The 13,881-nt window shown below is 39.7% G+C and overlaps 1 protein-coding gene across 2 annotated transcripts; it reads left to right on the top strand.

Moving 5' to 3' along the window:
• Positions 1-510: 510 nt before the first annotated feature.
• On the top strand, positions 511-11,675 carry LOC145767333 (uncharacterized). 2 transcript variants are annotated; one of them, XM_082579135.1, is made up of 5 exons: positions 511-692; positions 9,664-9,888; positions 10,240-10,427; positions 10,727-10,891; positions 11,138-11,675. In XM_082579135.1, exons 2-5 carry the CDS (start codon positions 9,861-9,863, stop codon positions 11,249-11,251), a joined length of 495 nt encoding a protein of 164 aa, XP_082435261.1. In that variant the 5' UTR covers positions 511-692; positions 9,664-9,860; the 3' UTR covers positions 11,252-11,675. The 2 variants fall into 2 exon arrangements, with proteins under 2 accessions (XP_082435261.1, XP_082435260.1); XM_082579134.1 differs by lacking the exon at positions 511-692 and having other exon boundaries at positions 8,763-9,888.
• The last annotated feature ends 2,206 nt before the right edge of the window (positions 11,676-13,881 follow it).

Raw genomic sequence — 13,881 nt, 5'->3', positions numbered from 1 at the left:
TTTAAATTTTACATCAGTTTCTTATTGTTTTGCAATGACATCGTTGCACGTTTTGTTGTTATTTTTGGGACGTGATGTTGCTTTCCATTTGGATGTTTACCTCCATTTTTTGACAAATTATTTTATAACAGGTAGCCTAGTAAAAAATTATTTTACATTGTTAGCAATCTGTGTGTTTGTAATTACAAAGTATGGATACACTGAAGCTTGAAACATATGTAGTGGTTGAGTACGCTGACAAACAAAGTATGGCAGTTATTCCTTCGCAGTGGATGAAAAGTCCATATGAAGCTTGTTGGCCTCCATACATCAATTCAAAACATAGCCATAATGCTGCCAAAAAAAAGAAGCTCCTGCTGATTTGGAAGGTTTTTGCAGTAAAAGAATGGTTTAGAACAAGTACGGTAAGTTATTGTGTTGCAGTATTTATATCAATAGGCTGAGATATTATACAAAATGCCGATACTAAAGGGAAAGAATCTGGTGGCACAAGTGGCTGCTATTTTACTTTGTACAATTAAGCTGAGTACGGTATGTTATGTTGTTTTACCACGTTTTGTACCAACATGTTTAATGATTTCATATCACAGGTGATTGGAGTGCTGCAAACAAAAAATGCACCATCTGGAGGTTACTTCAAATATTGAATCAAGTGATGATGATAATAGAGGGTGCTTTAAACGGGCTTAAAGGTAAATACAGTTTATTATGAAACCATTTTGATCATGTGTGTAAAATGACTTCATACTGGTGTTATCTATATGTATATAGTATATATATTGTATGCATATATCTATTTGAATAAGTGTGCACTCGATGATTGGTTTGGCCAGAAATCAAAAGTTGTTTTAACTTTTCTATCAGATTTCATTGCTATATTCTTTATAGCAAGTGTTTTATCCAGTGCACTTTGACTGGTCTGATAGGACTTTGTGTTCCCGACAATTTTCACCAAATCAAACGTCATATAAAAACCGTTCAAGTCTACTGAATATTACGTCATGGAAATTCCTAAAGCATGTGCCAAAATTGCACCATCGTTCATAAGACCTGTTTGGACCTGTTTGGGCCTGTTTAAACAGGAAATATTACATCAGCTTAAACACCTGTTGGAATGACTTCATAATTGTCTTTCATTTATTGCGTCACAGTTACTTTCTACGTGAATTTGAGATATTGATATCTATTCTGGTCATTCGTAAAATGATTGTTTGAAAGTTGGCCGCACATTTAACTGTTGGCTTAGTGCTTGCTAGCTGGACAAAAGTTCCGTCTTTTATCCAAGTAATCTGTTGTGTAGTGACAGTTTAAGTGGTGTACGCGTTGCACCCCCTCGTTTTTGGTAGCCGTGGGCTAATTTTTACAGAAATACACTGTTTGAAAAGAAGTTCAAGTGTGTGTTTCTTCGGTCATTATATGCAGACGAAAGGATCCGGGAACTTTAAGTTACAATTTTCCCACGAAGAAATTATGGTTTACCGCTGTGACCATAAAAAATAAAAGACGAGTTCTTGTTAGCTGGTGGGCCAAGAAATTAAAGCATAAAAAAATAAAAGACGAAGTTGTTGGTTGGTAGGCTACAAAAGCAAAGAAATAATAAAAGAAGATCTTGTTGGTTGGTAGTCTAAAGAAGCAAAGAAAATTAAAGACATTTCTTCTCGGTAGGCAACTGAAGAACTTTAAGCTAAAAAGTAAAGACATTTCTTCTCAGTTTGGTACAGAAGAAAAATAACTTTGACATTTATTGGCAAGAAAGAAGATTAAAGGCAATCCATCTGTGCTTGAAGATTCAAGTGGAAGAATCCAAGCAAGTTTTGTGGACGTTTGGACTTCACATACTCGTACAGCTACGGTATCGTGCATTTAAATTCTTTTTTGTATTTTTACGGTCTTTGCAGTTAAGTTTTTTATAACTACTGTAATTTTGTGTGTTTGTGTAACTTAATTTTTTAATTGTTAAATTTAGCTCTAACATTTAATATGTCTACACTCGGTGGTGACAGGGACTCGACCGCCGTCGACTCGACTGAGTTTAAGCCTGATGATGTTCTTTGCGGTCGGGCAGGCCATTCTGGGGAGGGACCCATTAACGATGAGGCTAAGTCAGTTCGAGAGGCCCGGCATCTTAGACGGGATATTTTGACTCAAATTGGGAAACTTTCTGTGGCCCTAGGTTCTTTGAGTGATAAGCAGGAACTGTTAATTTTTAGATCTAAGTTATCTACTTTAGAAGAGGAATTACGGCATTTCCATGCTCTTTTGAGTAAAATTGTTAACTCTGCAATCTTGGCAGAACTTCGTGATAGGGTAGATCCCGAATTTAACTCGTTAAAAAATAACTTCGAACAAAAAGAAAGTGAGTTGTCAGATAGGTTGGATGCTGACATACATCCTGAGGATAGCGCCTCAAATGTAAGCACTAGGATGTCTGAGAGCTCGTCACGGATAGTTGCACAAATTAACCTACAGTTAAGACGAGAGGAGCTCCAGATCCAAGCTGAGGCCGAAGCTAGAGCTGCTGAGTTCGCACTCAAAGACGCTCAGTTGAGGGCCGAACAACGTAAAGAGGTAGTTTTAGCTGAATATCGTTCTGAGTTGGGCTCCCGGCGTAGCTCTAGGAAGGGCTCTTCTAGGCATTCCAGAAGTGAACATCAATCACAGTTTAATTTACCTAACCTTTTCCACACGCCTGTTCAATCCGTAAGTGGACCTGTACAATCCACATGTTTTCCAGCTGTTTCAGGAGGTCTCGGGGCCGCGGCTAAGGATCTTCCGAAGGCTGTAGAGCCAAGGTCTGCAAATTACAACCGAACTCCTCCCCCAGAGCGTACAGGTCACGGGGCCGCCATTAGCAGTAATGCTTTGCCCCCTTCAAAGTTTTCTGCGCCGCTAGTTGCTGATCGCCCAGCTACACGTAATTTAGGTGGTTGTGAGAGGCGTATCGTGTCTCCTGATTTTAACGTGTTTGAGGATCGTGATCAGGCTGTGCATGTGACTGAGCCCACTCAGCCCCTTAAGGGATATAGCTTGTCTTCTCCCGCTAAATCGAGTTCTCAACAGCAGGATTGCTTTTTTGAATACCAAAATAGTAGGACGTTCTTCGATAAGGCGGCCTTGATTGGTTACGATGGTAATAATATGCCATTTGTCTTCTTTAAAAATCGTGTTATGGCCTTGATGGCAGCTTCGCCCTTTAAGGGAACTCGTTTGACTTTGTTGCAAGCAGCTTGTGTTAGAACAGCTGCACAAACGATTGCTAATTTGGTTTCCGACACTCCTGGCTTGTCAGAGGAAGACAGGATAGAAATGTCGTTATCTCGCTTGTCCCAACGTTTTGGAGTTCGTGGAGGTCTTTTCGCAGAACCAGAAATTAGAAAGTATCGCTATGGTAGCAAATTGACTTCTATCTCTTCCAGTGATTTGAAAGAGTTTAAAGATGAATTGTCGCAGTGTTTGCTTTACGCGAAAGCTTATGGTCAGCGTGATAAATTAGAAGGACGTTTTGTTTTGGATTTGGCTAAACGACTCCCGTTTGACGCTAAGCAGCGTTATCTTGACTTTTTAGGTGATCAGTATGGTAGCACTGAGGAACCTACCTTTCAGAGTTTGTTTGATTTTGTAGTACGGGAGGAAACGCGTAAGTCGACTGATTTTAGCATTATGCTAATGGGCGATTCTGGTGAGTCGCAGCATTTTAAAAAGTTTGGCAAAGGAAAATTGCCTTCATGTCCGGTTAGGCAGACGTCGGTAAAGCCCCATGATAATGTGATTTCAGGGAGTTCGCAGTACTCGACTGCTGTTGGCGCACCGCGCGGCGGTGTGGCCAGACATAGTGACATACCGGCGTGTTTTTGTTGTTCGTCACGTGGTCAAGTTGAATATCATTTTTTGTCTAATTGTAAAGAATTTTTGCGCTTGACACCTAAAGATCGGAGAGATGTCATTGTGAAAGCTGGCAAATGCTTGAATTGTTTGCGCCAGCATATGGTTAGAGACTGTAATCATGCAAATAACTGTCGTAAGTGTGGACCTACCAACGATAGGAAACACTATTTTCTTCTGCATGATTTTTATGTGACGTCACGTGATTCTCTGGATTCGGTCGGTAAAGATGATGCTGGTGCCAGAGTTCCTGTGCGTAATGTTAAGATTGGAAATGTTAAAGCAGCCTTTAACCGCGTTACTGCTGCTCGTGTTTTGAATCCAATGACTGGCAAATCGAAGTTGGTGTATTGTCAGCATGATCCTGGTTCGCAGTTGACCTTTGTTTCGAGTGACTTGGTGTGCGAACTTGGTCTTAAACCGTATGATAAAGCGTCGTTTAAAATAGATACTCTGGCTGGTCAGAAACCTACTTGTGCTGACCTTGTTAAACTCAACATCCAGTCGTTAGAGACTGATGAACTGTTTTGTGATATAACCTCGGTGGTTAACCCAGCTTGGGCTGACGATGTTAAAACTTTACCTCATAAACAAGATTTAAGTGGTTTCCGTCATTTTCATGACGTGAATATGTTTCATTTGAATGATTGTAGTACTGTAGATGTACTGATTGGCAATGACAACGCTTATTTGATGTGGGCAAAAGAAGAACGTGTTGGTGAAAATCGCAGTGAACCGCATGCTTTACTCACTCCTCTCGGTTGGTTGGCTTGTGGTGGTAAGTCACCCTTAGTTGAAAGCGTTGCTAAAGTGTGCAGAGTGCAGACGTCTTCAGAGTCGGATGTCATCTCTGGCTTTCAGCGTAAAATTGAGTCTCGTGATATGGAAATAGCAGACCTGAATAAAGTCATTCAGGATTTGACTTTGCAAAATGAAACCTGTGAATTGTCTCGCAATGATATTTTGGCTAGAGAACTTGTCGAACCGAATATTGAGTTGAAAGATGGTCGATTTGAGATACCTGTTCCGTTGAAGGAAGATATTGATCTACCTAACAATTTTGTGTTGGCGTCAGATAGAGCTGCTGCTTTAAGAAAGAAAGCTTTAAAACAACCTGAACTTCGTGATTTCCTTACTGACACCATGAAAGATCTTAAATCTAATGGCTATATTGAGCGCGCGGGTGAAGCAGGAAATGTCAAGGGATTTGAATGGTATTTACCATACTTTGTGACGTCACAATTAAAAAAGCGCATTGTTTACGATGGCAAGTCTGAATTTCGAGGAACTTGTGTTAATGATGTAATGTTTTCGGGTCCTGACTTGTTAAACCCTCTGGTAGATGTCTTGGCTAGATTTCGGCTTGGTAGATTTGGTCTCATGGCTGATGTGATTAAATGCTTCTTTCAAATAAAGTTACCGGAGTCGCAAAGGGATTTGTTTCGTATATTGTGGTTTGAAGATGATGACCTTGAAAATGGTAGGATGGTACCATTTCGTTTTTGTGTACACCCTTGGGGAATAAAGAGTAGCCCGTATATCGCTTGCTTGGCTATAAAGAAAATGATCGAGCAGAATCCCAGCAGTGCTGGTGAATTGACTCTCTGCAATATTGCAAATAATATGTACATGGATGATTTTATATTTTCGGCTGATAGCTTAGAGGAAGCTCAGCAAATCACTCATGAATCAATTGCTTTGTTTGATAGCCGTGGGTTTAAACTTGTTAAGTGGAGTGCTAACAAGGAGTCTATGATTGTCTTGTCAAATTTGGATAATGAGATGCTTTCACCTTTGATTCGTGACATTGACTTTCAGACTGAAAATATGACTTTGCCATCAGCGAAGACATTGGGTTGTGTGTGGCAAACCGAGTCTGACGAGATGCGTATCGCATGTTCCTTAAAGCCCTTAGCTAAACACACGCGCCGAAGTATGCTCAGTCAGCTTGGACAAAATTTTGATCCGCTAGGCTTTGGAGCGCCATTTTTTCTAAAAGCACGCCTTATACTTCAGCAATTGGCGATAGACAAGTTTGATTGGGACACCGAGGTCCCTGATAGCTTTGTTAAAGAGTGGGAGTCGTGGCTTCGCTCTTTGGACCTGCTTAAGGATTTTTCGTTACCGAGATGGTATTTTGCAAACTCTGGTGTGTGCAGTCCTGATGATATTGTTTCATATCAATTGCATGGGTTTAGTGATGCTTCGAATCAAGCTTTCTCTTCTGTTGTTTACTTACGTAGACTGGTTAACGGAGTTCCGAGTGTGTCTTTCGTTCTGGGTAAATCTACCATTGTTGTAAAAAATCAGTTTTCTTGGCCGATAGCTAGGAAAGAGCTTGTTGCCGCTTTAAATACAGCAAGACTCGTGAAGCAGGCCTACGAGGCATTGAAGATGCCCGACTGCCTTAAGTATTTTTGGTGTGATTCTCGGACTGTGTTGCAGTGGGTTAAGAACCCTGATTTACGTTTGAATAAGTTTATTACGCGTCGAGTTGAGCATATTTTATTGTTGTCTGGAGCCCAGGATTGGCGTTTTTGCCCTACCGATATGAACCCAGCTGATGTTGGCACAAGGCCAAATCTTATTACAAAGAAAGAGTTTCGAGAGTTGTGGTTAAATGGTTCTAGTCTTCTCTATCAGTGTGAAGAAATTCCATCTGTAGAAAACCCCACTCCAGTACCTGTCCATAGCCTATATCTTCGTGACGAAGAGGGGTCGCTTGACGTTGGACAGGGTGGCCTTCACAGATTGATCGAGGCCGCACCTTCTTTGTATGTTATGAAAAAGAGAATTGCTTATTTGGTTGCTTTTGTTGAATTTTTGTGCTGTAAAACGAAAAAGCGTAGCTTTATGAAGCCAAAACTGGACGCCTCTTATCTTGATAGAGCCTTAGACTTAACTGTGAAGTTTGTTCAGAAAAGCGTGTATGGTGATGTGTTACATTTAATGACCAAACGATCGCCGGATGCACTTGAGGAAGTGATAAAGCGAGGTAGTGTTGGCGCTTCGCAACGTGAGAAGGAACGCTTGAAAGGATTGCGTTCACTTAAAAAGTACAGACCTTGTGTAGATGATGCTGGTGTAATCCGCATTGAAGGGCGCTTAAGTAATTCTCCCGAGATTTCTCTAGAAGCAAAGCATCCGATTGTTTTGCCTTCGAAGCACCCCTTCACTAGGCTTGTTGTACTGTCGCATCATAATCGAAATGCGCACTGTGGAGTACAGCACACTTTGTTGTCTACGCGACAGAAGTTTTGGATCGCTAATGGTAATGCTTCCGTGAAGAGGTATCTTAATGATTGTGGTGTATGTGCGATTGAGAAAGCGCGGCCTATAAGGCAGCTCATGTCTGATTTACCTTTGTCTCGCACAACTGCCCATAGGAAACCCTTTTTTGATTGCGGCTTGGACTATCTTGGACCATTGACCTTTGTTGAAGGTAGGAGTCACAAAAAAGCTTGGGGACTCTTATTCACATGTATGGCATCTCGCGCTATTCATGTTGAGCTGGTTACGTCATTGTCGCTGAGTGATTTTTTACTTGCCTTTACAAGGTTTACAGATTTACGTGGGCAGGTTAATGCTATCTATTCCGATAATGGAAGTACCTTTCAGGCAGCATCTAAGAAGTTACCCGAGTTGATAGAATCAGCTGAATTTCACAACGCCCTGAGACAGAGAGAGATAAACTGGGAATTTATACCTCCGTATGCTCCGGCGCAAGGTGGCGCCTGGGAGGCAATGGTTAAACAATTTAAAATTGCATTTTTTCACATTTTGGACTCTTCAATACGTAAGCCCAGTTTTATTGAACTGCTTACGTACACAGGTAGTGCCGTTCGGATCGTGAACGAACGCCCTTTGGTACCTTTGAGTGACGACCCTAGGGATTTTACTGTCATCACCCCTGCCTCACTTTTGACCCCATACTTAGACCCATACTGTGCTGTTGGGCAACCACATGATCGTGACCAATTAAGAAGGGATTATCGGTTCAATTTGTCACTTTCTCAGCAGTTTTGGAATAAATGGATCGATTTTTACTTGCCAGGTCTTCAGGGCCGGAAAAAATGGCTAAAAATGGCCGAGAATTTGGAGCCTGGTCAACTTGTAGTGGTAGGTTCTCTCCAAGACATTGGTAAACGTGGGAAGTATCAACTTGGGAGGGTGCATGAGGTAGTTCCACAAATTAGGAAAGGGAAGCCTGTGGTTCGTAGAGCTAAAGTTGCCGTCTGCAACTATGATGAGAGTACGGGGAAAGTGAAAGTAGACTACGTGTTGAGGGATATTTCGTGCCTCGCCCCCGTAAAGAACACCTAAGTGTTAGGGTTTGAGCCTGGTTTTGTCTGCGGTGGCCGACCCTTGTCTGAGCCCGGAACAGTCGGTTATTAGCGCAACCATTGTATATAGCGTCATTTAGCGTGTACCTATGGTACCAATTTCATGTATCGTCGTGTTTATTCTTATTGCTGTTCATTCTTTGCATGCCCTTTGTATTTGCGTATTAACTTAAACGTGAGTGATTCAAACAATTTGTGTATCATGTGTTTTTATTCATTGGCTCACAATTGTCGTCATTTCTTTTTAGTTATGCCATGTCAGACTGTCATAACTAGGGGCCGCTATGTTCCCGACAATTTTCACCAAATCAAACGTCATATAAAAACCGTTCAAGTCTACTGAATATTACGTCATGGAAATTCCTAAAGCATGTGCCAAAATTGCACCATCGTTCATAAGACCTGTTTGGACCTGTTTGGGCCTGTTTAAACAGGAAATATTACATCAGCTTAAACACCTGTTGGAATGACTTCATAATTGTCTTTCATTTATTGCGTCACAGTTACTTTCTACGTGAATTTGAGATATTGATATCTATTCTGGTCATTCGTAAAATGATTGTTTGAAAGTTGGCCGCACATTTAACTGTTGGCTTAGTGCTTGCTAGCTGGACAAAAGTTCCGTCTTTTATCCAAGTAATCTGTTGTGTAGTGACAGTTTAAGTGGTGTACGCGTTGCACCCCCTCGTTTTTGGTAGCCGTGGGCTAATTTTTACAGAAATACACTGTTTGAAAAGAAGTTCAAGTGTGTGTTTCTTCGGTCATTATATGCAGACGAAAGGATCCGGGAACTTTAAGTTACAATTTTCCCACGAAGAAATTATGGTTTACCGCTGTGACCACTTTGAGGTCAAAACATTGTCGCTGTTTGCAGTTATTCTTATGTCTTAATGACCTTTAAGGTGCATTATAAAAGAATGATATCTTTGATTATTGTTTTGTGTGTAAATTGTTTTTCTCTGAATAGCCCATGATATTGTTTCGAAAATGTGGATAAATTGTATTGAAGGACTAAAGGTCTTCAACAAAGTCACAGTGGTATGACAGAAGCTCATCATCAAGTTTGTCACCGCACTCACAACTAAGTCTTTCAAAACATAAGAAACATAAAAAACTAGAAAAGCTTCAAATAAACATCAGTTTTGGAAAGCTTTGATAAAGCAAACCAACTCCCGATTCCTCCTGCTGTGCAAAGCACACATTCCAGTGTGTATTATTATTATCTTAATTATCAGTCTTACTGGACCTGTTAGCTTTTATTGTGGGTTTACTGCCAATATTCAAACTTTTATACATTTGTACACCGCATTGCATAAAGCTTTCTTGTTGACATACACTTTTGGGTGACAATTTTAATTTCAATATTCTTATACTGAACTGCACGACACCAAAGTATCATGTAGATTATTAATGTTGTGGTATTTATGTATATTACTAGCTCCAAATTCTTTCCAAGAGTATAATGCTGAAGTGAACTGTAGCTTGGAATGAGCATACTCTGAAGAAACGTTCAAGTTGTGCTCCAATGCAAACTACTCCAAGTAGCAACAGGATGATTTCTTTTCAGAACTTGAGCCTATTTTTAGTACGTATATGAAAGTGATTCATTGATTTGAAGTTTTTGTGGAGCATACAATGTATGTTGGCGGAATGGCTCGTTTCGGTAAGTCCGATTCGGTGAGTCCGATCCCTTAACGGGGGATTTTTTCAATTTTTTTTTTAATTGTCTGGTACCGTAACCTAATTATCATTGCCGTTTTAGGATTAGGGGTTAGGGTTAGAGGTTAGGAACTCACCGAATCGGACTCACCGAATAGTAGCAGACCCGTATGTTGGACCATGCTTCTTACTTTTTGTTGTTACCTTGTGTTAGTCATGATTGCACATATATAGTGAATCAGTTAAACGAGTGTGGTTATTTGTACAAATTTTAGTTAAGTGTGAAGCTCATTGTTGTTTTAGGTGAATCCCATTTATGGCAATGTGTTCTTTACGTTAATGTTATCTTTTTCAGCTCGGATATTCAAAGTTCTTGAACAAATTCAAGCACAACAACGGTGCTTAAAAAGACTGATTTCTGAAAAAACAAAGGAAAAGAGCAGTGAAGAATTTCCAATGTTTCAAAATTTGCCAATTTATTCTCAAGAACAACTTTGTGATATAGAAAGAAAGTTACTGGATGGAAAGTTCCAAACATCTATGGTGAGTAGTTGATTACCCTCACTTGACAAGTTTATTGTTTGCAGAGTCACAAATTTATTCATTGATCATTCACATACATTAATAATAAAAGTTTTCATCATCAACAAAGTTGTTTCTCCTGGTTGGATTTTACAGGTTGCTATTTTGATCTATGATGTTTGACACAAGATACTTTTTCACGTGATTGCTAAACTGCCAGCTTTTCGTCATTGTCTATTTCCACATGTCGTTGTAAAAGTGCATGCAGGTTAACGATATAGCATAAGAATTGAGTAACAGCAGAGACTAATTTTTTGCAGGTTACTTATTTGTTGGGCTTCAGCGGTAGAAGTTTGCCTGAAACCACAAGGAGAATGCTCAAGGAAACTATGGGCAATGAATTGGCGAAGTTTTATTACTTGAGTGGCAAGGGGCATCACGGAAAAAAGGTTTCAAGCAACTTCGATTGTATAAAGTTACTTTTGGTGAGTTGAAAATGGTAGCTTATTTGTCATCACGTTTCTGAGTAGTTATTACTAAAATTATCTACTATATGTAGTATATATTGTTGCATAAGCTGAGAATCAAGTTTTTCAATTTAGCATTTATTATTAATTTTTTTAATATTGCTTTTAAACGTTTTGTTTGCTGCAGTAGCACAGCTTTTAACGTACCCTCCTTTACAAGGAAAAATCAATCTTTTTCTAATGTAAAAAGTTTACATTTTACAGCTACCATTAGAGAAATATATTCCGAGGCAAAAGAAACGGACTTCGTGCAAGTGTGGTGCATTGGCTCGATGGAGCAAAAGACAGGGATGGTGGTCGGAAAATGCGACAAGCTGACAATTCAATAAAGTTGTTAAGAAATCGTAATCTGCGTTTCATCGATTTGAAATGACTTGCGTTTATTTCTTAAAGTCAAACAGAAAGTGAAAACAACGTAAAATGTTGACTTTCTGAAATATCTGTTTGTTACACGTTCAATAGACCTTCAAACTCGTGCTCAGGTTTGGTTTGTGTAGGCTACTTTTAGGAAAAAGTGAATTACTTCCCAATCACAATGGGTTCGAAATAAAAAAAGTGTCGTGCATTACAGACCATCTTCTCAATTTCGAAAAAAGGAATTTGCTTTTTCACAACTCTCCTGTGTGTATTCCTTTATGTCCCCTGATGTTATGTTTATACCATGTTGTTGTGACTGCTAAATGATCGGATGTTCACTTCTATTGTGATTTGTTATATTTTTTGTAATAAACAAATCATTGAATTCGATGGCATTGTTTGATTGATTTGTCAGTTATGTTTAATTTCTGTCTGAATGTCGCGTCAACGAATGACAGATCATCTGATCTGAAATAAAATTATGCCAGCTCTGGTTAATAGTGGTGAGCCTGATAGGGCGTGTTCAATTTTGCCCGATCGTGGCTAGATCTTGCCCCGATGTTCATGCCCGATCGGGAAAAAATGAGCACGCCTTATAGGGTACACCACTATTAACCAGAGCGGGCATAATTTTGTGCCAGATCAGAGCCGGATTAATTTTGCCCGACGATGCCAGATCTGGTAAAGATCATTACCAGATTAAGTGGCTGTCTGGGTTGGCATGAAAAGGGGAAGGCTTACGCTTTGCAGTGGGCTCTCATAGGCTGAAAATGATGTTGGCAACGTAGCTTCGCATTGCCTCACGAGTTTGTTGACGTCGTAACGCATGACTTACTTTGAAGCACTGCGATTACGTAAATCCGATCTTTTGAGCGCTTGCCGCTGCCAGTCCCGGACGCAAAATTTTTTTCCCACGAGATTTCTGTCTCATTGATTCTAGTCACTCTAAAAGTAAGATTTTCCGAAAGTGTTTTGAGAGATTGGTTGATTCAGATTGCAAAATAACTATTTGGCAATGAAATTCTGCAATGATAATAAAATATAAGCTTTCCCTAACCCTACTTTTTTTGAAAAGCTCTTGTGCACCGCAAAAATTAATTTAAAGAAAAAAAAAGTTCGACTTCGACGGGCGTCGAACCCTCGTTCTCACGATCACTAGGCAGAAGATGAAACCACTGAACTAACCGTGCCAACGAGAAAATGTTGTATTCACACGGTTTTAATACAAACTTTTACCAAAATATGTAAATGAGACAGAAATCTCGTGGGAAAAAAAATTCGCGTCCCGGACTACCGGTAGGCTACTATTCCACACCGAAGTACTGTACTGTGTACGATGGCTTTCCAAGGGAAATTGCCTTGCACGATTTTATTTGCTGTTTGAATTTTGAAACTGGAAATCTGACCCTGGCCTTGCGAATGACGTCCTGGTTGAGAGAAATGATATCGCCTACTTGTCAGACATATTTAATCAATGTGAAATCGGCACTGTCTGGGTTTAGTAAAAAACTCGTGTAGCCTATCAGCGAAATTTAGCGAGACGAGAATTTTTCGAAATCTCAAGCATAAAATGTCTCAAGCTTGCATCAACTTGATAGTTGATGCACCAGTGACTGAGGCCAGGGCCAGATTAAGGTTTTAATGGACCTGGGGCTATATGGTGATCTGAGGCCTATACCGTATTTCATTCCCCTCGTTGCGCCAATCACAATTAAAATTGAATTATACCCTAAGTACAGTAGGCCTATTTACTTAGGCTACACATTCAAATGACATGTTTTCTGGAAATAGACAAAACAAAGCTGTTAATAACATCATCGATGTCTATTTTTTTCATAATTTTGTTTTCAATACAGAGTAGGGCTAAGGAATGCAACCTTTTTTGGCCCATGGGTGAACGCAGTTGATTTCTTACTCTTTTAAGCTCTGTTTGAGGGCTCGCCTAAACAATTAGAAATCATCAGACAAAGACACATATTCTTAGTAGGCTACGGTACAACAGATATAATATGTTAGGAAATGCATACATAAACTCATTTTCATTGATGAATCTGTAAGGACCCGTGATGAATATCTACTGCTTTCGACCTTGTGCAAAATGTAATTCTCACATAATATTTGCGTTTCTTGAAAAAGGATCACTTGTTGTGCACGGGGATAATTTTGATGGATCATTTTTTACTCAAATAACCTACCACCCACAGCTTTCTCAAGTGAGGCTGTTAAAATGGCCATTGATTGCTTTCAATCTTGTTCAGTATACCCGCTGTTCACCTCTGTAATGGAATCTCACTAGCAGGGGTTCACCCTAGTTCGTTAACATATTGTTGGAATTTGCCAATTTTAAATTATGTAACTGTTTGCTTTTTCCTTTTTCTGAAAGTGGTTTATATACCTCTGCACAAAACAATTTTAACTCAGACTCATAAGATAACTTTTCAAATTCAAAATCTAAATTCAATTCGAACTCACGAATAAAAGAACTTGAGACTCATTGTGTTACCTTTGTACCATCGAAGCTTTGTTGCGCCAGCAGCGGTTCTGCTGTCATCAGGGGTAAATAAACAATATAAATCAACAATAAAACCTCG

This window comes from Aplidium turbinatum, chromosome 3, assembly GCF_918807975.1.
Source record: "Aplidium turbinatum chromosome 3, kaAplTurb1.1, whole genome shotgun sequence".
NCBI lineage: Eukaryota > Metazoa > Chordata > Ascidiacea > Aplousobranchia > Polyclinidae > Aplidium > Aplidium turbinatum.
The sequence above is the reverse complement of the archived record's forward strand: the minus strand, read 5'-3'. Positions and strand labels throughout refer to the sequence as shown.